Source organism: Molossus molossus, unplaced genomic scaffold (genome assembly GCF_014108415.1).
Source record: "Molossus molossus isolate mMolMol1 unplaced genomic scaffold, mMolMol1.p scaffold_m16_p_19, whole genome shotgun sequence".
Lineage (NCBI taxonomy): Eukaryota > Metazoa > Chordata > Mammalia > Chiroptera > Molossidae > Molossus > Molossus molossus.
The window spans coordinates 31,080,561-31,107,124 of NW_023425354.1; the positions used below are offsets into that span (position 1 = coordinate 31,080,561).

General features: G+C 48.6%; 1 protein-coding gene across 1 annotated transcript; it reads right to left on the bottom strand.

Annotated features, from left to right (window-relative positions):
* Positions 1-602: 602 nt before the first annotated feature.
* RAB5C (RAB5C, member RAS oncogene family) lies at positions 603-24,898 on the bottom strand. Its single transcript, XM_036269204.1, has 6 exons — positions 24,791-24,898; positions 5,009-5,263; positions 3,347-3,498; positions 3,019-3,141; positions 2,032-2,125; positions 603-1,513 (listed from the first exon to the last, which is right to left on the bottom strand). The coding sequence occupies exons 2-6, from the start codon at positions 5,172-5,174 to the stop codon at positions 1,398-1,400; spliced, it is 651 nt and encodes a 216-aa protein (XP_036125097.1). The 5' UTR covers positions 5,175-5,263; positions 24,791-24,898; the 3' UTR covers positions 603-1,397.
* Between the last annotated feature and the right edge of the window lie 1,666 nt (positions 24,899-26,564).

Here is a 26,564-nt window from a genome sequence, read left to right on the forward strand (position 1 = left end):
GGGAGGGCCCAAGTGTCAGCTGGATCCAGAACCAGCAGAGGGCCCACTAGAAACCAGGGACCAGATGGCTTGGACCTGGTGTGAGGCTGCTATCTTGGCTGTATGATCAGTCCAAAGTTCCAGAGGTCATTGGTGTTCCTCAGGGAAGAGGGTGAGAGGACCCAATCCCTTATAGTCCTGATACAGATTAACCAATCCCCCCAAAGTTTGTTTCAGACTATTTGGGGGGAGGGTTGGTTTTTTCTGTGTGTGTGTGTGTGTGTGTGTGTGGTTTTGATTTTGAGACTAGTTATTTTCAAATCCAGACTGCACATCACTCCAATATATTCTAGAGGTAGTGGGGGAGAGGAAAATGCAGGACCCTCAACTTCAAACTTAGCGAGATTCAGCTCCAAGTCACTCAACTCCTATGCCATTAGCACTGGTAACAACAGTCAGGCCTCTTTTTCTTGGTTACCATGACACTAGCATCCCCTTACTTGGGGGGCAGGGGCAACTTTTGTTTAACAAGATTCAGTGGTCCATTTTACATTAACTTCAAGTAAGCTAGAGAGGATATAGTCTGATAAATTCTGCCAGAGAAAGACAAGAAAGACAAGCAGGAGGTCGATCGATCGGCTGACTATATTGACCAGGTACTGATTGGTTAACATGTTGAAGAAACATACAATACAAAATACAGAAAAAGTTGGTTCCATTCCCTCCCACACCCTCCCTTACCCCCCTCCCCCCAAATACTCATCATCGTGATTTGGTCAGAACAGGGCTCAGAGCCAGAGGTCAGGGTGACCAAGGATGAGGGGGGGGGTGTGGGCTGTGGGCAATGGGTTCGTGGCTGTCACAATAATGCTGTGGTTTCTCTCCCAGCTGTGAGTCAGGGGTGAGGGGCTGCAGCCTGATGCCAGGCAGCCAGCTAGGGGAAGAGCTGTCCCCCTTCCTTAGTCCCTAGGGCCTGCCCAGGGCCCAGACCAAGCACACTCCAAACACAGTAAGGACATGGATGCTCTTGCTGAGTCTGCTAATCAGCAAGAAGGAAAGAAGGTAACTGCTCCAACCCTTACCTCCCATATACAAGGACGGGGAAACGGGCACATGACTACTACCTCTCAAAGGGAGAGTGGGGGAGCAGCACAGAGGGTAGGAAGTGGGAAGAGGAGATCATATATATTAAAAACGTGACTTCAGACTTAAAATTGAATTAGTATTTGTACAGAAAGGTGCAGGTGGAATAACTCACTCCAGCCTATGAACAAAATTATATGGAGAAATCATGGTGGAACCCCTCCCCTTGCCCACCCCCCATGGTGGCCCGAGTAGTTAAGTGCGATTGGTTAGAGTGGATTCCAGTCGGGTCGTTCAGGCGGAGGAGGTGGGGGCAGTGGACAGGCAAGGGGGGCTCAGTTGCTGCAGCACTGGCTCCGGCTGGCTGGGTTGTTCTCCTGGAGGTCCACACCTCGGTTCCGGCCTGGAGCACCAGCTGCATTCTGGGGCTCATTCTTGGGGAGCTTCTTAGCTGTTTGGGAGAGGGGGAAATATGTTTGTAGGGGTACTCCAATACTATCTCCCAAGTCCACTCGAGTAGAGTCTGGCCTTTACCACCCAATCAGTAATAACAATCACATTGAGGGCTTCACTTCTCTGCACTAGGTGCATGGAGTATTTCAAGAAACTGAGGCAAAGAGAGGTTAAGACCAGAGTTAAGTGGAAGAGCTAGAACTCGAACCCATGCAGGTTGACTTCAGAGCCAAAGGGGCTAAAAAATTCTAAGTAGTGGGTAGGATGGTGATATTGGGTTTTAGGTGAGTGGCAAGCTAAAAGGTTAGGAAGTGAAATGTTGAGACTTTGGCCCAGGCTTTACAAACTTCTGGGGTGAATTATCTACATCTGAGAGTCAAATGAAGAAGAAAATGATTTTATCAGAATACTGAAAATAGTGGAAGATCTGCTGGTGAAGGGACCCCCAACGACTTGCTACAGAACAGCAAGCAGGTGTTATAACCCAATGAGAGAAGGGGAGGAGGGGCAGCTTACCTATTGCCATGAAAATTTCATTCACGTTCATTGCTGTCTTTGCTGATGTCTCCATGAACAGCAAACTGTTGTCATCTGCATAGGCTTGTGCTTCCTGATTTGGATGGAGGTGAGAAAGTGGGTGGGAGGAAAATGTTCAGTTGGCAGGGGCTGGGGCCCAGAATAAAAAATCTGCCCTGATTACAGTGCCTGATACACAGTACAGACATGCTGGGGTTTTCAGGCCTATAGCTCTCCACTCTGGATTCCTCTGAGACATCTGCATCATATACCCTGCTCCCAACTACAGGTACAGCACCTCTTAGCCCACAAACATCAGCAGATGTTTTCATGCACGTGTCCCTATGTTTATTTTGCCTTTTTGCTTTTCAAAATTACTAGGCTAGGAAATACTTCTAGAAAGTTGTCCTACATATAAGTTGAACATTTGAACAAAAGCACAGAAGTATGTGCACATTGACTGTAGCATGGTTTCTGGATTTTTGCTATTAACAAAGCTCAGAGTCTATCAGTTAGGAACTGGTAAAAAAAAATTTTAACATATAGTATGTAAAACACTCCCATCTATGTAAGGAAAGAGACTCACACACATGTGCATATTTCTGGAAAGACCAGAAACTGAACATGGGGGGAGATATAGTTTCTAGGGTTAGAGACTTAAATTTAATTCTATATCCCTTCTTGTACTGTTTAAATTTTACTGTGTGCATGTATTACATGAAAAAAGTATTTCTTTTTCAGTAAATCTCATTAAAAAGTTTACAGGAAGATAAATGGAAGCTTCAGCTATCCATATGCACACATATCCTACTGACAAGAAACAAGAAGAGGCAAATGACAATTCCTTTCGGCTCTGGCTCCAGTCATAGGAGGACAGCAGATAAAAGCAGCTCTGCTGCCTCCCATTGTCGCCCTTCCTGAAGCCGGAGTAGCCTGGGGAAAATCCAGTCTCCTTACTCCTCCCCCAAGTCCTGTCCATGCCCACACCTGGAATTCCACGGCTCTCTTGTTGGCCAGGTCTGCCTTGTTACCCGCAAGCGCGATGACGATGTTGGGGCTGGCCTGCCTCTGTAACTCCTTCACCCAGTTCTTGGCCCGTGCAAACGTATCCTGGGGAGACAGGGCCGGAATGTCAAAGGGACAGAGGAGGCGTTCTGCCCAAGGCCACTCACTTAGAGAAGCTCCAGCTGGCAGAGCCAAGGTGTCTAAGATGTCACCAGCCTGAAAATTCTGGTGAGACACCCCCAAACAACAGAGGAAATCCACCCATACCCCATCTGGAAACAAGGATCGAGAAGTAAGGAAAAATCTTTACTGTGTTGGTGATGTCATAGACCACGATGGCAGCCTGTGCCCCCCGATAGTACATGGGGGCCAGGCTGTGATACCGCTCCTGTCCAGCTGTGTCCCAGATCTCAAACTTGACTGTTGTGTCGTCCAAGCAGACGGTCTGTGTGAGGAAGGCCGCTGTAAGAGGGAAGGTGGTGTTACCAGGCGAGGAGGAGCTGCAGAAGCCACCCCCACGTATCTCCACTGCTGCATCCGGGCTCCGGCACTCAGAGGCTGCTGCTGACGTGGGCAGAGAAGCAGGCCTGAGCAGGGCAGGCAGAGCTGGTATCTGTGTGTGTGCTGAGGGGGCTATGGAATGCACAGGCTTTACAGACCCACCCTTGGTAGGGGTGGGAGAAGGGAAGCCTGCTTGCACTTGAGCCATCGGAGCACTCTAAGGTGGGAATCACAAGGGCCAGGAGAGGCAAAGCACAGGGGAAACCTGACTCTAAGCTCAGAGGGTGGGCCCACCCAGGTTCCTCCTCCTCTTCCTCCTCCTCCTTCTTCCCCTCAGAGAGAACAGTCCAGCTGGAAACCTCCCTAGTCCCTCAGTCTGCTCCAGCCCAGGGGTGTCGCTGGCCTTCTGTTTCCTGAGGACACTCTTACACACTTAGCTATGCTGGCGACGCCTCAAAGTACATGCTGTTCCACTGTCAGGCGGAGGCTGGGTGGCCAGCTTCCTAAACGCCCCTGCCACCTCCAGGTACGCTAGACTCGCCACAATCCCCAGCTCTGACCTCAGTCCATTCCCGATTGGCCAGCCTGTGGCTTGACCTTCAGGAAACACAGATCCTATCTTTGGCCTGAGGAGGCAGGGGAACGTGCGGCACCTGTGCCTATGCTTCAAGGAGGAGTCCCAGAGCTGGGACAGATAGGTAGGAGTCCCCTCTGCTCCGGGACCCAACAGAGAATCCCAGAGAGTTCTGTTCTTGAGAGTCTGCTCTCCTGCCTGCCTTCCCCCAACCTCCCCGAGGACACGGGCCACCGCCTCACTTCCCCTCTCGCTCCTGACTCGAGTGCTGAGGAGGCAGCGCAGACTGCTGACAGGCCCATTCTGTTTCCAGCTGTCTGGAAACCTCCTACCAACCAAGAGCGTAGAGAAAAGATGACTCAAGCCCAAGGTCTGCCCTGATCCCTCAAGGTTTGCCCTGGCTAGGAAGGCAGGAAACTGAGTCCAGACCTTTACATCCTAGATGCTGACCACTGAGAAATCCATGACAAGTTCTGAGCTCAAGAAAGAGCAAAAGTCAGCTTCAGAAATGTGAGCTCACTCACGAGGCCATTTCCCCATTTTGGAAAGTGGGAGAGGCCAGGGCAGATGCATGGCCTGGCACCGTGTGAAGAACCTGCAGGAATCTAGAACCATCCTCTCCCTTCCCAGACGCTGGGTCTGTGGAAGGATCTTTGCCAAGGCCACACAAATAACAAAGAGGCAGAACCAGAAGAGGAAGCCAGTTTGGACTCCCAGTTAATTCTCACTAGAAGCTTCTTGGGACTCTGGCATGGAGACCAGCTGGTGGATGTGACTCCAGGGCCCAGAGGAGGAGAGGTGTGTTTGGTCTCTCTAGGCAGGCAGCTTCCTTCTCTTCAATGCCAAGGCATTTCTTTCCCCTTCCGAGACCACCCCTGCTCCTCTGTGCCCACTCACCTCCAATTGTGCTCTCCTGGTACTCGTGGAATTGTCCCTTGACAAAGCGGAGGACAAGGCTGGATTTGCCTACCGCAGACTCTCCCAGCAGGACCAGCTTAAACTGACAGATCTTGTTCCCAGCAGCTGGTCCATTGGGTCGCGCTGCACCTCCCCGACCCGCCATGGCCCGTCCCACTGTAGTGGTACCAGTGAGCGTGAGGGCAGGGGCCAGTGCTATGCAAAGAGGCACTTAGTGGGAAGGGGGGCCTCCAACTGCAAGGGAGAAACCAGAAATACTAGGTTAGTCCAGAGGCTGTGCACAGTGAACCTTCTTAAATCACAGGTCTCTCTCCATTTGCCCTACCTGGTGACCTGGCTGACCGTCTCCTCTCACCCCAACTCCCTGCCCTCCATGCCCAGAAGTGAGGAGAAGAACCCTGACCAAGCTGTAACACAATTTGCTATACAACCATCTGAATGATAAAGAGGAAAGTGGTCTCCCAACAAGGCTCATGCTTCCGAGCAAACACACTGACTTCTATCACAAATGTGCACATTCACATACAAATACACACAGGAGAGAAACAGGCATGTGTCAGCTGATGACTGTGCAATCAACAGGTTCCTCGGGTGCCAAAATTCACCCAGGAAGACATTAGGATCTAGGTCAACCAACAATGAACTTGCAGTCTGGTAGCTAAGATCACAGCCCACCTCTGTGCAAAACCAGACCAAGGCCCAGGGAGTTCCGGGAGAAAGCTTCTCAGACAAGGTGTTCTACCAACCTTGTGGGCACTCAGGGACCAGCGCTTGGCCAAGTGCAAGTTATTAAAATAGTCATTTTTGTCCTGCCATCTCCCGAAGGACTGACCGACTTTCTCAGTCTGAGGGTGGTGCCGCTTCCCCACCGCGCTCTCATTTTTATGGGCCAGAAGTCTCACACACATTAAAAAACGAAACACACACAAAACCAAACACACACCAAAGCCAGAGCCCTGCTGGCGGTCAGAACGGCTGCCAGATTTCCCTTTTAAACAGAGAGCTCAGTTCCATTCTCACTGGCAGAGGCAAAGGGTGACGCAGGGGAAGAACACTGTGGGAGGTGTGGAGGGCGGAGACACATGGGACATGCACTCCACAGCTGGTGTTCCAGCATGCACATCTTAGCCATTCAGTTAGTGATAGCTTTGGAGGTGCAAGCTTTTTTTTAAGTTTTGGCATTGCAAAGGATGAGAAACCTAGTTTCAGAAGCCTCTAGAACATGTATATTAAAAGCTATCAGAACATACAGTGTTTTACAAATGAGTACTGTGAGTAGGTATCACATCCTGAGCACTATACAGAATTTGAACTCAAGTTGGAAAGAAAAGATTTTGATTAGACTGCCCTTTGTGTAATGGGGTCTACGCAGGAGGCGTCTCTGGAATAGGACCCTAAGGACAGCCCTGACCTGCCCCCTGAGCAAAGGGAGTACATTCCTTTGCAGTCAGGGTAGGATGGAGGTGTAAATGAAGAGGGGGATGTCTGTAGGAAGCAGTGGTCTCCACTGTGCAAGAAGCTGACAGCAAAGGGCTTGCTTTGTACAACCTCAAATCGTTTTTCACGTCCAAGTTCTCCCGGCAACGCATTTAAAAAGTTGAGTTTCAGGAAGAATGATTCACTAACCAGGAACAAGAGTTTCCTTTCTGTACAGAACCAAAGGAAAAGAGGTTTGAAATGGGGCCACCTCTTTCCTAATAGTACAAGGAAGGAAAAATGGAGGGGTGGGGGTCTCAATTAGTGACAAGAAGTGCCAATTTTGGAATATTTTATAGTTTAATATGCCTTCTCTTTTCACTCTCATCAACGGTTTTGTGAGACTCTATGGCCTTGAGACAAGGTTGTGCCTCTGGCTTCTCTGAGATGCCTTCCTCACAATGCCTCTGTACACAATGGGAATCCAGAGTGCTTACCAAAAGAAGTAATTTTCAGAGACAGCTAACATTTACCAAGCACCTGCACAACTGTCACCTCCGTTAACCTTTAAAACAAAGGCTACTTCAGATGAATAGCCTGAACTTCAGGTATTAAATGCCCTGCTCAGGGCCACCCAGCACACAGGTGACAGAGCCTGGTCTGCAAACTCAAGGTTGCCTGCATGCTCATTTGTCTCCCTGCCATTCTCCCTGCTGTGGAAGAAAGTTGGAGACAACGGCCACCCCATGTTTGGTTTGGGGTTGCTGGGTGAATGAGATTCTTTTTGTGGCAGCAGTTTTGCTGGCCCAGCAAGGTATACTCCAGCAGACACTCACTGTGATCCATCCGTCCCTGAGTACTCCCAACAGTGGGAGGAGTCACTCAGGGCTAAGCAGGGCCACGGCAACAGAGGGAAACCACAATGGAATTACAAATTGGTTATTACCACAGATCCACATGACACAGAGTCTTGGCCAAGCAACAGAGTGTTGCTGGGGCACTAGAGAAGGAGGTATGAATGAGTGGGGAGAGGATACAGATGATAAAGTCCGTGATTCCAAAAACAACGGAACAAAAGGAAAAAACCCCAAAGCATTTGGGGCTGTGGCTATCAGCATCTACAAGACAAGAAAAATAGAGGTAATATTTAAGTCTCATCCCTATCAAACCAGTGGGTTTCCAAATCTACTCACACGGAACCTGATTTTTTAACAAATTAGAAGGAGAGACAAATAACTCTTAGCAGTGATTCTCCACTCCATCTGCACATCAAAATCACACGTGCAGCCAGCCCCTGGAGGTTCCAGTGAAGGTTTGGAGGAGTGCCTGGTATCTGATATTTTTTCCATTGATTTTTAGAGAGAGTGGGAGGGAGGGAGGGAGAGAGGGGAAGAGAGAGAGAGAGAGAGAGAGAGAGAGAGAGAGAGAAAGAAGCATCGATGTGAGAAACACATCATTGGATGCATCCCACACGCACCTCAACCTGGGTGGGGGATAGAACCTACAACCCAGGTAGGTGCCCTTGACTGTGAATCAACGCTCTAACCACTGAGCCAAACCAGCCAGGGTGGTATCCGTGTTTTTTTAAAGTACTGTAGGTGCTCCACTTGGCGCAAACTGGCTGGTGACATGTTGTGCCTGGATGCTGGTCCTGCCTTCCAGAGACAGCTGAGTAGGCATACCCAGCACGTTTTATGGCCTGCTGCCTCGTGGTTTTCCTGGCTCCACTTGGCGATCACATGAACAGAGTTGGAGAACCTTCCCAGACAATAAAGCACGGAGGAAACGGATTTTGCCATGAAGGGCACACCCAGACAGGGGGTTGTCTAAGACAGGAGAGGGCCACACCGAGAACTCTGGGAAGCGTTATGCGCTCCCCTCCTGAGCAGGTAAGGTGAATTCATGCATGGAGCTGGACTGCTGCCTAGGGGAGGGAATCTCTCTGTGGGAATCTTTCCTCCTGAACCAGCGGCAAGAATCATCCATGGGCACAATCAGTTGATGGGATTATACCCAAAACCGGCATAGTAAATGTCTTCTCTCAGACAAAAATCAAATTCTCTTTAAGAGCTAAGGTTGTGGTCTAAATTTCTTATAAGATATAAAATTGGCCAAAGATAATTTTTTATTTTTTTAAAGCACTTGCCTTTTTAAAAACTAATTAATTTATTTATTTCCCCACCCGAGGACATTTTTGCATTTATTTCCAGATAGAGCAGGAGGGTGAGAGGGAGGAAGAGAGAGAGAAATATTGATGTGAGAGAGACACATCAAGTGGTTGCCACCCACACGACCCCAGCTGGGGCTGGGGACAAACTGCAACTGAGGTACGTGCCCTTAGTGGGAAATGAACCCGGGACTCTTCAGTCCGTGGGCCAAACCAGCCAGGGCCAAAGATAATTTTTTAAAAAACCAGTTTCTTCAGCACCAAAAAAAAAACACACGAGTAGGATGAATTTCCTCCTGGACATCTTCATGAAGCTGCTGAAATGGGTAGAGCTTTGGACCCATGACAAAAGATTCTCTTTGCTGTGACCTGCTTTCCCCACCCTCCAAATCAGAATTATGGTTTGTTCAGAGGCCATGGAGAATGAACACTATTCCTAATCTCACACCTTCACAAGAAATGAGGAAGAATGCAAGGACTGGGGAGTATGCTCTATCTTTAACCACAATGCAAAAGAAAGGGCAGAAGGGATCCAAGCTCCTAAACACTCTGGCCCTATGGAGAGGCACAATGGGCACATGCCCAGTCAGATCTGGGGCCAAGGGCACGAGAAAGAGAAAGAAAAAGCAGAACACTGTTCTTCCTTGCTTTGGGTTCCTCTGCTCTGGATAGGTCAGTGGGTCTCAAACTTTTTTCATCAAAATCACTCTGGGCATTAAGAAAAGAACCCAGACCAACTGAATTAGAATCTTTAGAGGTGGAGCCTCTTTTCTAATCCATGAAGTCACCCACGTCATACTTTATGTCCTTCCTGGTAAAAGGGTGAGCAATTCCAGCTGATGGGTCTCTCTCATGCTTCCTGTTTGCTTCAGCGACTTCCTCTAGCTGACAGTTCCAGCACAGTTTGGATAGTGAGCTGATTAGGGAAACCAATCAGATTCTGTTGACCAGAGGCTGAGCTGGAGACTCATTCACTCAAGGTACACTCAAGGTTAGCTGGAAAGGGGGGAGGGGGGTGGGTGGTGAGAACCAAGTGACCTTGCCCAGTCCCCTCTGGAGGCGGCTCTGGGCAATGACTCCAGAAAACACTTTACTCCAGAAAAAATCATTCCTGAATATTAATACCAAACTAGATGGGCTAGAAAGAACAATAGCAGAAGCAACTTGCTAGCTTAAAGCAAAGGAAACATGGGATACAGGAGGACTGGTAATTAGGTTCAAAGGCTAAGGTAGAAGACAGTCAAAAGCTCAGATCAGTTAGGGGATGATTTACCCACAGATCTTCCACAAAGGAGAAAAGCACCACTACTGCACACAGGGCCAGAGGGCAAACTCACAGCAGGACTCCCTGGGCCTCTAGCTGGTTGCAGACCCAGAGAAAAGAAGAATCTGAAGCAACACAAGCCACATGAGATACCCACTCGCCATTCCTCAGCACAACTAGCAGGTTAGGACTTGGGAGACTGAACCAGGTTAAAGCCTGGTTTATTAGCCAAGTGACCTTGGCCAAGTCAGACAAGCAACCACACTGTCAGCTTCAGTCCCTTATCTATAAAGCGGTAACACCAATCGCATAGGGTTATTGGAAAGGTTAAATGAAACAACACATAGAATACACAGCACAATGTTAGGTTAAAGGTAAGGTTTCAACAAGTGGCGGGTTTATTATACTAAGAGGCTAACTAGTTTTGATTTACTGGTTGTCAAAACCCAAAAAATCCTTGAAGACCTATCCTCTTCTTCCCAATTACAGAAGAGATGAAGATGAGGCGAGGTGACCTGCTTAGGGTCACAGCCAGATGGTGGCAGAGCCCAAGTTCAGGACTCTTAACTCCAGCAAGGCTCCTCCATCAGAGACAGAAATCCCAAGAGTGTTACCAGTACCACTACATCCACTTTGAGTAATGGGGGCTGCTGCCTTCTATGTATGCTTTAATAAACTATGGCTTTGAACTATGGAAAATGAGGATTCTCCATAGGACCTACGTCTTCCCTGGAGAGTGTAACAGAGGAAGCTTGGCCCTGGAAGCTAGGCTGAGCTTTAAGAAGCACTCTGAAGGGGTGTGTCAGGCCAGGGCTGGGGCTCCTCATCGCACCAAGTAGGGGACTTAGAGGAAGGGACAGCAGGAGAGAAAGTGGGTGCTGTCTTTATACAGCCGCAGCAAGATGACTCCCTTTCCAGAAGGAAGGGAGGTAAATCATCAGGGGGACCGTGATTGAGCTGGGTCCCATATCACAGGGACAGGCCCTTGAATCGTCCCCCAGCACCCAATTCTCTTTACTGGGATCAGTTTCATCTCACTCCCCTTTCAATGAATGATAAGACTCTTCTGAGACTGAGTGCTAGACTTGCACAACACACCAAAGTCCTGATGGAATCCACAAGAGCTCTAGCTGAGGCCACCAATTTCACCAACACCTGCAAAAGGGACCAGTGTGCAGGGGTACCAAGAAGCTTAAATCCTGCATACCCATAAACAAGTGGTCCTTCACCATACTGTCCAGGACAGAGCACAGCTGCTTCTGAACTTTCCCTTGTGCAGGAAGGCCTGATGTGTCACTCGTGACAAATGCTAAGCTGGGTTAGGTGAAGGTGGTCCTTCACCATACTGTCCAGGACAGAGCACAGCTGCTTGTGAACACTTTCCCTTGTGCAGGAAGGCCTGATGTGTCACTTGGGACAAATGCTAAGCTGGGTTAGGTGAAGACCCCTTGAGGGACTGATCCCCAGCTTCCCAGAGCCCTGCCCCAGCAAAAATACTAAGAAATGTTCCGAGCTCCAAGCTGCTTTCTCAGCTCTCAACAGCAGATGGGTTCCCCAGGGAGGCTGAAAGAAGCAGAGTCAGCACTAACTGCAGGCCAAGGATGGAAACCTCCAGTGCCCGTTCCCTCTCTTCCTGCACCCATAGGGAGGAAGGCTGCTGGGGTGGGGGTACATGTCCTGTAGCTGCTGACACAGCTTGGTCATGTGATCTGCCTGTATTGTCCACAGAAGGGCTCCAGAATTCGTGGGCAGCTCTAGGATTCTCATTCCCTGGTCCAGGTGGCCAAGAGAGGAGCCAGGCATTTGGGTAACAGGTTAGGAAGGCCAGCCAGTCAGGGGACAGCCTGCAGTTGTACCAGCAAGGCATGTCCTGACTACTGATTCTAAGAGGCACCACGGGCCCTAGGCCCTAAGAATGACATTCCCAAGAGATTCTTTTCCCTAAGAGTGCCTGGCCTCCGACTCAGCACAGCTGTCAGCAAGGCTGTGGCAGATTTTCTGGTCCCAACAAGGGCAGCTCTATGACACCTCAGGCAAAAGCTCAATTTGAAGTCTGGCACTTTGTCAGCACATATCAACACACGTCCAGCTACAGGTAATGGAGGGGATGGGGCTGAGGCTATGTGCTGGCTCACATCCCACCACCCAACTCTTCACCTGCCAGTGCCAAGTGAGATACTAAGAGAGCCAGCCAAGGCACAGGTTCTTCCCTAGCCCCAACCTACACTGCTGTGATCCCAGGATGGAGCACAAGTTATGTGAAAGCCAGTCAGATGGACACAAGATCCCTGCTGATCAACTACCCTGTATTTATTTTATTCATGCAGTTACTCTTTAATTAGGACACTTCTAACTGGAATCTCATCAATGCAGGGCCCACCTTCCCCTCTGTCTCAGGAAGATCTCTGTAGGGGCCAGGAGTACCAGCCAGGATAGCTGTTACTTCTGCTGTTGCCCCAGGCCCAGAAAGACTCAAAGAATTTCTGCTGAAGGTCAGGGTCATCAGCAGCACCTGTTCATCCAGCCATTCATACCAACAACTGCAACAGACACCTCTCAAAAACCTTTCTTGTCTTTACAAAAAACAGTATCACTGCTCTCTTTGTCATGCCCTCAGCCTAAACAGACAGCAGAGGACAGAGGTTGTGTTAGAGGGGAGAGCAGGGGAAAAGAGAATTGGGTACCAGATACCAGCACCCCAATTCCTCTTGCTCAGCTACCACACACACTGTGGTCAGAGGCTGCCCAAACAACAACAGAGGTCAAAGTTCCCACTGTGAGAGCTGAGAGACAATGACTGCTCTCAGGAGCCTGGGTGCCAAAGAACAGTATTTTAGGCCGACTTTTTCTTGCCTTATTTTTGCTGAATGAAATGTAGAATGGTGCCAGGTGAAGAGATCAGGCAATGAATGGGTCTGAACAAGTTTCAGTGAATGAATCACACTCTACTTCCATAGCCCCAAATTTTCAAGACTGTTGTGGGTGGAGGGGTTAGAGAACTTGGGGGCTTGAGGTTTGAGTGTGAGAAGGTGAGAGAAATTAAGGGCACTGTTGCAGATGAAAAGAGTCACAAAATAAAATTCTTGAAGGCTGTACTATGTGGGTTTCCTTTGTTTTAACAGCATGTATCCAGTAGGTGCTCATAAACGTGGTGAAGCGCCCTGGCCAGTGTGGCTCAGTTGGTTGGAGCATCATCCTGCACACCAGAAAGTGGCATGTTTGATTCCCCGTCAGGGCACACGCCCAGGTTGTGGATTCAATCCCCACTAGGAGCAGAACATAAATTGGCTGCCTCCTGCACGCACCCTACCTGGGATCAAGCCCACAAGCCAGGCATGTGCCCTGACTGGGAACTGAACCAGCAACCTTTTGGTGCAGAGGACAAGACAGCACCCAGCCAACTCAGCCACACCTGCCAAAGTCATTGATGTTTCTTTCTCTCTCTTTCTTCTTTCCTCTCTCTATAATAAATTTTAAAAAAGTAATACCACTATTAAAAAATAATAAATAAATAAACATGTGGTGAAGCAAGCCTGAAATATAGGCCTGGTTAGGTTTGGCAAGTAAATGGGGCAGATGAAGGCTTAAATACACACCCACATGCCAGCCGGCTCTGACCCCCAAAGAAAGACACCTCACTATCTCAGATAGGTTCCTTCTGCATAGGTGTGAGGAGCACCAGTTCTGGAGTTCAAGTCCTAGAGCCACACTCACTGGGTGACCTTGTGTTGTGTCACTGAACTCATTTCCTCATATGTGAAATAGAGAAAATAGTCTCCATCTCTCAGGGCTGTTGGGAAGAGGACACATGTAAGACTCTTGGCAAAGGGCCTGGCTCAGATCCAGAGCTCAGTGAATGTTCGTTCACAGGGCAGGAAAGCCCGGCCCCTCGAAGTCCCTATGGAAGAGGTGGATTCCTCAATTGAAACCTTCAGGCACTACTCACAAACTCCTTTTGATTCCAGTTTCCCTGTACTCCATTCTTCAGTGCCCCTAGTTTGGGGAGAATGCTGAATTGGACAATTGCTATCATCTGAATGTTTGTGTCCACCCAAAATCCATGTTGAAATCTTAATCCCCAAGTGATGGAACTGAGAGGTGGTGCCTTTGGGAGATGATTAGGCCTTGATGGCAGAGCCCTCAAGACTGGGATTAGTGCCTTTTTAATTATTATTATATTTTTTATCCTCACCTGAGGACATTTTTGCATTTATCTTCAGATAGAGCAGGAGGGAGAGAGGAAGGAAGAGAGAAACATCGACATGAGAGAGACACATCGAGTGGTTGCCACCCACACGACCCCAACCAGGGCTGGGAACAAACTGCAACCCAGGTACATGCACTTAGCGGGAACCAAACCCAGGACTCTCTGGTCTGTGGGACGACACTCTAACCGCTGAGCAAAACCTGGCCAGGGCGGATCAGTGCCCTTTTAAAAGAGGCTTCAGCCCAGCCAGTGTGGCTCAGTGGTTGAGCATCGACCCATGCACCAAGAGGTTGCCGGTTCGATTCCTGGTCAGGGTACATGCCCAGGTTGTGGGCTGAATCCCAGTGGGGGTCATGCAGGAGGCGGCCCATCAATGTTCTCTCTCATCAATGTTTCTATCTCTCTCCATCTCCCTTCCTTTCTCTCTCAAATCAATAAAGATAAAACAAAAATTTTAAAAATAATAATAAAAGGCTTCAGAGAGCTTCCCTGACCCTTGCATCATGTGAGGACACAGTGAGAAGTGGGTAGTCTGCAACCCAGAAGAGGACCTTCATCAGAACCCCACCATGATGTCACCCTCATCTTGGATGTCCAGTTTCCAGAACTGTGAGAAATAAATGTCCTTGTTTGTAAGCCACCTAGTCGGCAGGATTTTGATATAGCAACCCTAGCAGTCTAAAACAACTTTCAGTACTGTCCTAGAAAAAGGACTAGCTCACACCTGATGTCCTGTGTCCTATCAACAACCCCAACCTTGTATTCTCTGAAGACTGGCTTCCAAATCCACAAAAATGGAGGGAGAGACCACCACCATCCAAAAAAAATCAGCATGGAGTTGAAACCCCCAACCAGAGAAACTACAGCCCCTTAAAAAAATAGCCCCACAACACAAAGCATCTTAAAGCCCAAATGCCCTCCCTTCCATCGCAAAGCCTCTTTCAGGAAAGGGAAGAAGTAGTTCAGTTGTGGAGAGGGGGAGGGGACAGGACTAGGACAGCTGACAAAGAAACCAGAGTTTCTTTTAAAAACCAGGCTGAAAATACTAGAGGTTTGGAAGTTGGCATCATTAACCATCACAGCCTTCTGAGTGGCTCAAAGAGAGATCTGATGACCAGGACAGCAACCAGGGTTAGGGAGGCCACCCACGTCCTCCCTCATACCTGGGATGCTTCTGACAGAGCCACCTGAAGGGGACACACATGGAGCTATGAATAGAAGGCAAGAGGCTTGTAAACCAACTCCAGTTAAGATTCCAAGTTAGTGTTCCCAGTAGGGCTCAAGTTACACATTTTCAGAGGGATGACAGTACAATAGAAGGATTTAAGCTAGTCAATGATTCAGGATTACAGCTCACAGTGACAGCCTGCCCTGAGTCTGCCTAGAGCCATAAACCCTGCACAAACCCTCCCAAAGGGATGGTACATTTTTTGTTGTTGTTGTTAATCCTCACCTGAGATATTTTTCCATTGATTTTTTTTTTTTAAGATAAAGTGGAAGAAAGGAAGGGAAGGAGGGAGAGAGGGAGGGAGAGAGAGAAAGAGAGAAAGTAACATCGTCGTGAGAGAGACACATTGACTGGTTGCCTCCCACACAACCCCGACCAGGGCCAGGGATCGAATCTGCAACCCAGGTATGCGCCTTTGACCAGAATCAAACCCACAATCCTTTGGTCTGAGGGCTGACACTCTAACTGCTGTGCCAAACTGGCCAGGGCAGGACAGTCCATTTTTTTTTTTTTTTTATCCTCACCCGAGGACACTTTTTCATTCTTTGTTCAGATAGAGCAGGAGGGAGAGAGAGAGAGAAACATCGACGTGAAAGGGACACATCGAGTGGCTGCCACCCGCACGACCAACCAGGGCCGGGGACAAACTGCAACCGAGGTACATGCCCTTAGCGGGAACCGAACCCGGGTCTCTCCGGACCGCAGGCCGACGCTCTAACCGCTGAGCCAAACCGGCCAGGGCCATTTTTTTTTTAATTATTATTTTTTATCCTCACCCAAGGACATTTTCCATTTTTTGTTCAGATAGAGTGGGAGGGAGGGAGGGAGAGAGAGAGAGAGAAACATCGACGTGAAAGGGACACATCAAGTGGTTGCTACCCACACGACCAACCAGGGCCAGGGACAAACTGCAACCGAGGTACATGCCCTTAGCGGGAACCGAACCTGGGTCTCTCTGGACTGCAGGCCGATGCTCTAACCGCTGAGCCAAACCAGCCAGGGCAGGACAGTCCATTTTTGAATGGCAACAAGAAAAATGCTGGCCTAGAGCACGTGGACACTCTTATGAGAACCAGAGTCCTGGAAGGTTTGGCTAGAGAAATTAGTGCCTGAAATAGAGAAGGATTATTACCTCATCTTCCCAACTGGATAGTACCCCCAGAATAAACACCAAATCTGACCACTTTTGGATCAGTCAAAGCATTAGGCAAGGGTACGAGAACGATGAATGGGTGAGTAGAGAAGCAATAGACTGCTATTGGGATCAACTTCCAGAATTCTCACATAGTGGAGTTCTTTTTTTTTTTTAAATCCTCACCTGATAAGATTTTTTATATATATATTTGTTCAGATAGAGTGGGAGGGGGGGAGAGAGAGAGAGAGAGAGAAACATCGATGTGAAAGAGACACATAGAGTGGCTGCCACCCGTACAACCAACCAGGGCTGGGGACGAACCGTTAACCAAGGTACGTGCCCTTAGCGGGAACCGAACCCGGGTCTCTCTGGACCACAGGCCGATACTCTAACCACTGAGAAAACCGGCCAGGGCTGTTTTTTACATTGATTTTAGAGAGGAAAGGTGGGAAACGGAGAATGAGAGGGAGGAACAGAGGGAAGGAGGGAGGAATATCTATCAGTTGCCTCCTGTACACTCCCTGACTGAGGATAGAACCTGCAACCTAGGTATGTTCCCTGACTGGGAATCAAACCCGCAACCTTCTGATATACAGGCCAGAGCTCGCACAGTGGATTTCCTCACTGTATCTCCTCCAACTCGGAATCTTCTGTGACTGTGACTAACCAACAAGAGAAGAAACAACTTGAACCATCTACATAACTCTAAATTAACACACCTAGAAGAAATGTGTGCTAAAAAGGCAGTGGCCTTGGAGAGACAGCTGATTCTAGGACTGGGGCAGGAAATATACAAGGTGAGCCTGGGGCAGAGGAAGTGTTCAAAAAAATAAAAAAATAAAAACCCCTGGCAATGATGGGGGTAAGTCAAAGTGACCTGAAAGACCTCCCAATGAGCAAAGCTGGAACAACTTGAGCAACAAAATAAAGGAGTATTGGATTCTAAACCAAAGTATAAACTAAATATCCATGAGTCTGTACTAATATAAATAATTGAATAAACAAATGGGGAGAACAGACAAATCTCTTGTGTACAAGAATTCCAAATAATTCATGTAAATACTCTGCCCTCAAGGAAAGGAGCATAACTCCTCACTTCTCAACTGTGGGCTACACATAGTGATTTCCACACAGAGAGGACAGTAAGAAAGGGGGAGGATGCCTGGCTGGTGTGGCTCAGTGGATTGAGTGTTGTCCCATGGACTGAGAGGTAAGGGCACATGCCCAGGTTGTGGCCTCTATCCTCAGCAGGGGGCGTACAGGAGGCCACAGATCAATGTTTCTCCTCACATTGATGTTTTTCTCTCCCCCTTCCTCTCTCTCTAAAAATCAATAAAGACGAAGGACAGAAGGGGGAGAGGGAGGGAGGGAGGGAGGGAGGGAAGGAAGGAAGGAAGGAAGGAAGGAAGGGAGGGAGGGAGGGAGGGAGGGAGGGAGGGAGGGAGGGACACAGCAACTTTACAGTAGAGGAATCTACCAAACATCACCTTAGCCAGGTGACCAATGTTGACATTCACAGTGATAAGGCATGTTGATTGTATTTACCCTTGATATTACATGATGAGAACAGCACTTTATCCTTGGTCCTCCTCCACAAAACTCATACTCATAACCCCAGTGTAATCATGAGAAAAATATCAGACAAATCCCAATTGAAAGACACACTATAAAATACCTGACCAGTATTCCTCAAAACTGTCAAGGTCATAAAAAAAGAAAAAGAAAAAGAAAGTCTCCCTGGACAGTGTGGCTCAATTGGCTGGGCATCGTCCCATCCACCAAAAGGTTGCTGGTTCGATTCCCAGTCAGGGCACATTCCCAGTTGTGGGCTCGATCCCTGGTAGGGAGTGTGCAGGAGGCAGCCAATCAATGTTGTGCTCTCACATTAATGTTTCTCGCTCTCTCCCCATCTTCCCCTCTAAAAATCAATAAAAATATTTAAAAACAAACAAACAAGGAAAGCCTAAGAAACTGTCACAGCCAAGAGGCGACAAAGGAGACATGACAGTTAAATTCTCATGGATCTTGGAACAGAATAAGGATATTAGATAAAAAGTAAGGAAATCTGAATAAAGCATGGACTTTAGTTAATAATAATTGTCAACAATGGTTCACCAATTGTAGCAAATGTACAATACTAACGTAAGATGTTAATAATAGTAGAAACTGGGTACAGGGGTTTGTAAGAAAGCTGTATTATTTTCACAGTTTTTCTAAAACTATTTTGAAAAAATTTTATTAAAAAAAAAAGCAGCCCTGGACAGGTGGCTCAGTTGGTTGGAGTGTTGTCTCATACATCAAAAGTTTGCAGGTCTTATTCCTGGTCAGAGCATATACCTAAGTTGTACGTACTGGGACGGGGTGCATACGGGAGGCAACTGATCAATGTTTCTCTCTCCTAATGATATTTCTATCTCTCTCTCCCTTCCTTTATCTCTAAAACCAATAAAAACAGCCCTGGCCAGTGTTGCTCAGTGGTTAGAATGTTGGCCTATGCACTAAAGGGTCATGGGTTCGATTCCCAGTCAAGGACACGTACCTGGATTGCAGGTTTGATCACCAGCAACGGTCAGGGTGTGTGCAGGAGGCAACTAATCTATGTGTCTCTCTTACACTAATGTTTCTTTCTCTTTCTTTTTCCCTCTCCCTCTCCCTCCCTCCCTTCCACTCTCTCTAAAAAATCAATGGAAAAAACATCCTTGGGATCTGGCAGGTTGGCTCCGTGGTTAGAGCGTCAGTCTGTGGACTGAAGGGTTGCAGGTTTGATTCCTGGTCAAGGACACACACCTGGATTGCAGATTAGCTTCCTGGCCCTAGTCAGGGTCATGTGAGAGGCAACCAATCGATGTCTCTCTCTCTCTCACATTGATATTTCTCTCTCTGTCCCTCCCTTCCTCTCTATCTAAAAAATATCAATGGAAAAATTTCCTTGGAGGAGGATTAACAACAAAAAATCCTTGGGTGAGGATTAACAACAACAACAAAAAAAGTAAAATCAATAGAAACATATCCTCAGGTAAGGATAAAAACAAACAAACAAACAAAAATAAACAGCAGCAGCTCATCTTGTGACAAAAAGAGATCCAAAGACTCTGATTACCATACACTCGTGTTTGTAAAGATGACTTTAACTTTACAAGAAGCTGGGCAGAGCGGTGAGTGGATAGGGCTTGGTGGGAGCCCTATCAATAGTTGAGGTGAGCAGTAGATTATACCTAAGTCCTACAGGCACAGGCAGGGGAGTCTACAGGCCACACCTGTGGGTTACACAGGGGAGGGCTGCTCTCACCATGCTGATCTAAACAGCTGCTGGTGCCACTTTCTTAAGCCCACCCTCTCAAGAATGAGCCTTATACAGATGTATAAAGTAGCACCCACAGACCAGAGTTAAATTCACTTCCACTGACCCTTGCTAAATCCTGGCCTGGGGTCACTGCTGTCTCACCACACACAGCCACAGAAGCACAGCAACCGGATTCACATGCTGTAGAAGTTAGTCGGCAGGACTGTGGAGGGCCAAAGTCATACCAGCCTTTTTCTGTGAAACCCTTAGCTGGAAATGGAGGTTTGGAAAGCTCCACCCTCTGGAATTTAGTTTGTGACCTGTCCCCATCTCCTCTATCATCTATATTTAGCATTCATCCTATGTACCTGTTTGTTCTCCTATCTGTGAGCAATTTTCTGGTGGATGGACCAAAGAAATAGCACCAGCTTTGGGATCAGGTGGATGAGAGTGTGAATCCCAGGTCACCACATCCAAGATGCATGAGCTTAGGAAGTGTGTTAAAGGAAATGGGTAAGCATTTGCTTCAAGGGCCGGTGAGAATGTCTGCCCTTAACCAGCCACAGTGGGGACTACTATGCTGGGCACCATGGTAGGACTGAACACACTGATAAAACTGGACATGATCGGTGCCCCTGCAGGGTTCACACACAAGACAGGAGGTAAACAAGGAGCAATTTGAGGAAAGCAAAGAGAGGAGGAAAGCCCTTAGCCTACTTCGGGAAGGGAGGGCTTCATGGAGGAAGTGACATTCCAACTGAACTTTGAGAGAAAGGAGGGAGGTGTGGCTGGCGGGCAGGTGAGATGGAAAAGAAAAAAGAGCCTTTCAGGCAAAGGGAAGAACACAGAGCCCAGAGGTGGAGCAAGGAAGGGTACAGGTATCCTGGCACAGACTTTTGACTCTGTCCACTGCTCTGCCACTTACTGCGGAGTTCCCCACCATAACATGGGGATTAAACAGTACCTTCCTCCTGGGCTGTTGTGAAGATCGAAGGAGTCAACACATGTGAAGGGCTCTGGAGTGCCTGGCACATATGAAACAAAGCTCAGACAGTTTAGTTTTCACTTGAATTATTGTTTCCATATACAGGAAATGACATTTACTCTGCAAACGAATCTCATATTATGCCAGACTATTAATGCAGAGGACACCCTAAGAAATATTCTGATTCTCCTCTGCCAAGGCTCTTCAAGGCACTTTTACGTGGATTTGGGGACATGCTAGTTTACAAATCCTACCTGAAGCAATGCTTCTCAAACAGCTGCAACAAAAATAACCCTGACTCAAGTGAGGGGGAAAAAATGCAAAACTCTAGGAATCTGGGAATCGAACCCAAAGAAGTCTGCTGCAACCAAAATACTGTCTTCAAGTTTCCTGTTTTAGCTAAATTCATGCAAACTTTGCATTCCAATTTATAATAGATCCAGGACTGTTTTAATATGAAAATGTTTAAAACTGAGTAAGACTGGCCTTGGCCGGGTAGCTCACTTGGTTAGAGCATCGTCACACTACGCCAAGGTTGCGAGTTCAATCCCTGGTCAGGGCACATACAAGAATCAACCAATGGCCCTGGCCGGTTTGGCTCAGCGGTTAGAGCGTCGGCCTGCGGTACAGAAAGAATCAACCAATGAATGCATAAATAAGTGGAATAACAAACTGATGTTTCTCTCTCTTTCTCTCCCCCTCTCCCTTTCTCTCTCTGGAATCAGTGAAAAAACATATCAGTTGGGTGAGAATTAAAACAAACAAAACCCCATGGACCCACAAAATGGTTATTTTGTTGAGTATCTATTCTGTTCCAGGGACCAGACTAGCTCCTTTACTCCTTGTTTCTGATTCTGCAAGATATTTTGTATCCCCATTATACTGGAAAAAACAGAAGCTCAGCAAGGTCGAGTAACAAGCCCAAGGCCGTGCAACTGGTAAATGGGGGAGCCCAGATGACAACTCAGGTATGACAACTCTAAAGTTCTAATGCCTTCCACCTCATCACCTTGCCTCTCTGTTTACGGGGCAAGGATTAGAAGAAGTACTTGCTGGGTGGGGCTGAATCTAAATGTATGACCTTACTCTCTTTCCATGTAAATTCTAGTGAAAAGAACTCTTGGTAGAGAGCTACATTCTTCCCACTTGCAAGTAGTAGGCAGCACCAAAAGGGAATCATGGGGCTAAGAAGAGGCCAGCTCTGCTGGTTCCCCATGCCCTTAACTAACCCTGCCCAGAGGGACCCCTGAGTCCACTCACTTTTACTTTCATTTTCTAGCCATCATGACTTTCAGGTTCCTAAGATACTAATGGCATGCAGATGTCAGCAAACTCTCAGGCCTTGACTTGGTACTCATAACTGCCAGGGTCTCCACAGGCAGAGGAAAAGGTGGTCAAGAAAGAGGCTAGGAAGGTGGGATAGGAGTGGGGAAGAAAACCAGAAGCAGAGGAGTACCAGAAGCAGATAAAGAATGCTAAGGGCTGGTACTTGGACCACTGCCTGCTCACCTTGCATATTTATTCCTTTACCAAACAGACCAGCCCGGGCTGGTTTGGCTCAGCCGTTAGAGCATCGGCCCGCGGACGAAAGAGACCTGAGTTCAGTTCCTGCTAAGGGCACGTACCTCGGTTGCAGTTTGTCCCCGGCCCTGGTTGGGGTCGTGTGGGTGGCAACCAGTCTATGTGTCTCTCTCACATTGATGTTTCTCTCTCTTCCTCTCTCTCTCCCTCCCGCTCTATCTGAAGTTAAATGCAAAAATGTCCTCAGGTGAGGATTAAAACAAAAAAACAAACAGACCAAAGGAGGGCCCACTTTTAGGAAAGATGCAGCACATTTAATCCCAAATCCCAAATTCTGGTTCTACCACTTTCTAATTGTATGTTCTAAGGCAAACTACTCAAATTTCTTCAGCAGAATCTCTAAAGCAGAGGTACAAATCCCACTATCTCCCAGGACTCTTGTGAGGAACATATGTGAAAAGAACTTTAGAAGTTGTAAATAACTTCTAAAAACTAGTTGTTACTGCCCCTCTATAGTATAAAGGCAGAAGAAGGACCACTAGTTAGTTGTAAGAGGCAAGAGAGGAGAGGAGCAAAGAGGGGCTTCTATCCCACACTGAGCTCTCTCTTTCTGCCAAGCAGTGCCAGATCTTTTGAGATTTCTGGACGCCAGAAGTGGCTGCCTAACCGCCTGGAGCACTGGCGCTTTCCTTGTCTCTCTGAAAGGGAGAGCTTCTCCTACAAAAGCCTATTTCAGAATCAGAGGTGGAAGAGTATAGCCAAAGAAGGTCCCCTCGGAAGACTGGCCAGCCTCATCCTGGGACTCCCAAAGAGTTCCAGAAACCACAGCTTCCTATTGAGGAGGTAGGTTTGGTCAGCAGTCAGGCCTCTCTGGCTCTGCCTCTCAGAGGCACAGGCTAACCAGATTAGAGAAACTAGGTTACCCATAGAAGTCTCCAATGACCCTCCAAAGAAGCCCACACAGATGGAGAGCTTGTGATCTGACTGTTGATCCTATTAAGAAAGGTGTTTTATTGTCCAACGAAAAATGAAATAAGTGCATCCCAGGTATAGCTCAAAAGTTTGTAGGAATCAGACACTCCAGAAGTAGTAAAACATCTCAAGGCAAAAAAGACTAGCAGTTATAAGTAGTATCCAAGGGCAGTAAAGACATCCCAGCACACTGAAGAGCTAAGAAATTCCCAAAGATTGCATGGCCTTCACTGCCTTCCTCTGCTGTAGATAGCTAGGGTCAGCCATGGCCTCAAAGAGTCAGGCTGCTTTCATTAAGGTACAGTCTCTGGCCTGTACTTTGGTCACATAACAAAGAACCTCCCAGCTTGATCTGAGACAGCAGCCATTTCACACACCTAAGTCCCAAGCAATAGACAAGGATCGGATGTCAGCACGGGCTGCCTCTTGGAAAGGCTGGGGGAATCAGCACTTTCTGGCATGTATGGGAGTTCTTTGGGCTACAAAAATCAGCACATCAAGAACTCAGAAGTGCCACTGTGATCTCAATTTATTCTTCTGTAATCTACAATTTGTTCAAGCCCAGAAGGGACTGGAGATAGACCCTGGAATTAGAAGTGGTGTATACCTGTTGATAATAAGGGGGTGGTGGTGGGGGTGGGGGTGGTGTGTGTATTTGGAGGTGTAAAAGAAATAGCCCAAGATCCTTCAATTCCAGGCTCTTCATTTTTGGTCTTTTTTCTCCTCCCTAAAGACCAGCAGACAGCAGTCCCAGGAGGAGCAGTCCCTCTGAGGCAGCTTAGAAACCACTCACGTGCTCTGGGAGGACAGCCCCGAGCCTGGAGCAAGGGGGGAGGAGGAGGGGAGTGAGAAGATAATGAATGGGCAGATCCACCCCGATCTGTAGCTAGAATTGAGCAAACCTCAGCTAAAATGTTTAGAGGCAGGATGGAAGCTACACTCTGAAGATAACAACTACAGAATAACTTAACTAGAGGGCAGGGCTGGGGGCGAGGGGGACAAGACAAGAAGACAGTTCATTCCTATTTAAACTCTGCTGAGATCCTGGTTGGCTCTCCGGCTTGAGGAAAGAGAGGAAGTAAGGAGTTGTGGGAGCCTGTGCTGTGGAATGGTCTCACCCAGGACCACCCCGCTCCTTCCAGAAAATCGACATAAAATTCTTCTAGGGTTGGACGAACAACTGTTTCTGTGGGACGGGGTGGGGGGAAGGGGGGGAAGAAAAGGCGACAGACAGCACTTCTCACCACCTTTAAGAGGGAAGGGGGACAGGCTCCTGCACACCTGGCAAACATTCCTCCAATTCTGGGAGCAGAGGGAGAGGAACTTAGGGTCTCTCCCTCCCACAACTGGACTGGACAGGCCAGAGGGGAGCCATGAGAGTTTCCCAAGGCTCATGAAAGGCAGGTAAGGGAAGGAAAGAAGGGCTCCCTTTTTGGCCCGACGCCTGGGGAACTCCTTAAGAGGGGGCTACGGGTCGGGGGAGGGGTCAGTCTCCCTCTAAACCGGGATGGGCGGGAGGAAGGGCTACCCCGAAGACACCTCAACGCGAGCGAGACACTGGGTCCCGGGACAGGGACACTCACGGCGGCTCCGGGGCGGCGGCGTTACTTGGGGCCGGGGCTCGGACTGGCTCCGCTCCTCTCCCCCCCGGCAGTGTCTTCGGCCTCCACTTCCGCCTTTCAGCCGCTCCGGATCCGGATCTCCACCTCCGGCCCGCCCCTCAGTACTCCCAGGTGACTGACAGGGCGAAGAGACCAATGAGAGGCACTCTTGGCCGACTCACAAGCGACACCGGTGCAGGACGCGGGAGAGGCGGGAGAACGCGCGCGAGGGACGCCTGGACTTGTAGTTCGCAGCGCTGGGAGGAGCCGTAGGCCGCCTGGGACTTGGGCGTAGGGTGGAGCCCGCTCCCGGCGAGGCGGAGCCCGGCCGGGAACTTTTTAAGGCCAGGCCTGCCAGTCGTGTCACCACGGGTGGCCGGGCGTTGAAAGAGGGCAGAAGGCTGTGTGTGCAGAATTGGGAAAGGAAAAACATGGTGTGGATGAATATGCATAGAAGGCCGCGTGGTCCAGTTCTGAGCTCTCGCTAACCCGGAGAAGCCCCTGTCTGCACTTTCGGGCCAAGTCAGCTTTGGAAGCCCGAGTGTTGGGGACATTCTGTGATGGGGAAGGTGATGGAAGCTCCGGTAGGAAGGGTTCTGTGGAGGCTACCGGGTGAGATCAAAGGGAGAGCTCTTGCCACTGCCCAGCAGTATACTAGGACCCTCGTCCTATGGCTCGATCCCAAAACACCCAGGACTACCTCTGCCTGCCCCCACACCCGTCCGGAACCAGCTCTTGTCTGTGATGCCAAATACAGAGCCGAACCACTTCTGCCTTGTCTCTCTTCATCCATAAATACTGATTAGAACCACTTCTGTTTGCCCCTACCTTGCCCTCCATACACATCAGAGCTGTTTCCATTTTTTTTCTGTTCCCCTCAATATAGATTAGGATCAGTTATGCTTCTGGCCACTCCCTACCCTCCAACACAGACTATACCTCCTCTGCTTCTGCATCTCACCCTTTAGGACCCTACTCAAAACCTGTATGGAATCAGTGCTCACCCCAGAAACAGCTGTGGGCATTGTTCCTATGGCACCAGCCAACACCAATCATACTCTGGAGCCAGAGCCGGAGAATTGAATTCTCTGGGACAATCTGCCACAAAACTGCCCACACCTATTTCCATCTGGTCTCCAGGGTGCCTCTGTCTAACAACATTCATAACACTCATCTGATCCACCCCGGCAATGATCATCAGAGAAGTGAAAGCTAAGAGGGAAGAGAGGGCTTACGAGAGCAAAGAAGGTGGAGCAGAGTGGGATTCCCACAGGGTTTTGGGCTGGTGATAAGCTCTTCCCCCAGACCCTGCTATACCTGACCTGCAACAGGTACAGGATCAGTGAAGATTCCGTGGGCCACCTTTCCAGGCCTGGAGGTGAGGCTGAGCCAGGTCTCTGTCCCTCCACATACATGTCTGAATCTATAGTTGTGACTGGGGTAGGGAGAGGAGGAGGGTATAATGGCCCATAGTGACTCATTAAGGTTTCTGCCTCATCCCTAGGGCCTCAGGTGGTGTGAATGTGGTGGCAAGTGAATTGGTTAGTGCCTTTGCCCTTTCTAGACACAGCAACAGGGCTCTGGGGTGTGGTGGGGGAGTGACTGCAGTGTAAGGCTCCTCCAAAGCCCTGGGGCTCTTAGATCAACCTCTAGAAACAGCCAGAGACAACAACTACAAAAATAAAGAATTTATTTCCTATCCAAAAGTGAGCCCAGGGTGTTGAGTGGTAAAGGAGAGCTGGAGACCAGGGTGAGT

Bases quoted from the DNA above. Each gene is read 5' to 3' on its own strand.
- RAB5C (XM_036269204.1), bottom strand. From the start codon at position 5,174: ATGGCGGGTCGGGGAGGTGCAGCGCGACCCAATGGACCAGCTGCTGGG. The intron at 3,142-3,346 runs GTAAAGATTTTT...CTGTCTCCCCAG, and splicing joins TCTATGACATCACCAACACA to GATACGTTTGCACGGGCCAA. The intron at 1,514-2,031 runs GTAAGCTGCCCC...TCTCCCAAACAG, and splicing joins TGAAATTTTCATGGCAATAG to CTAAGAAGCTCCCCAAGAAT.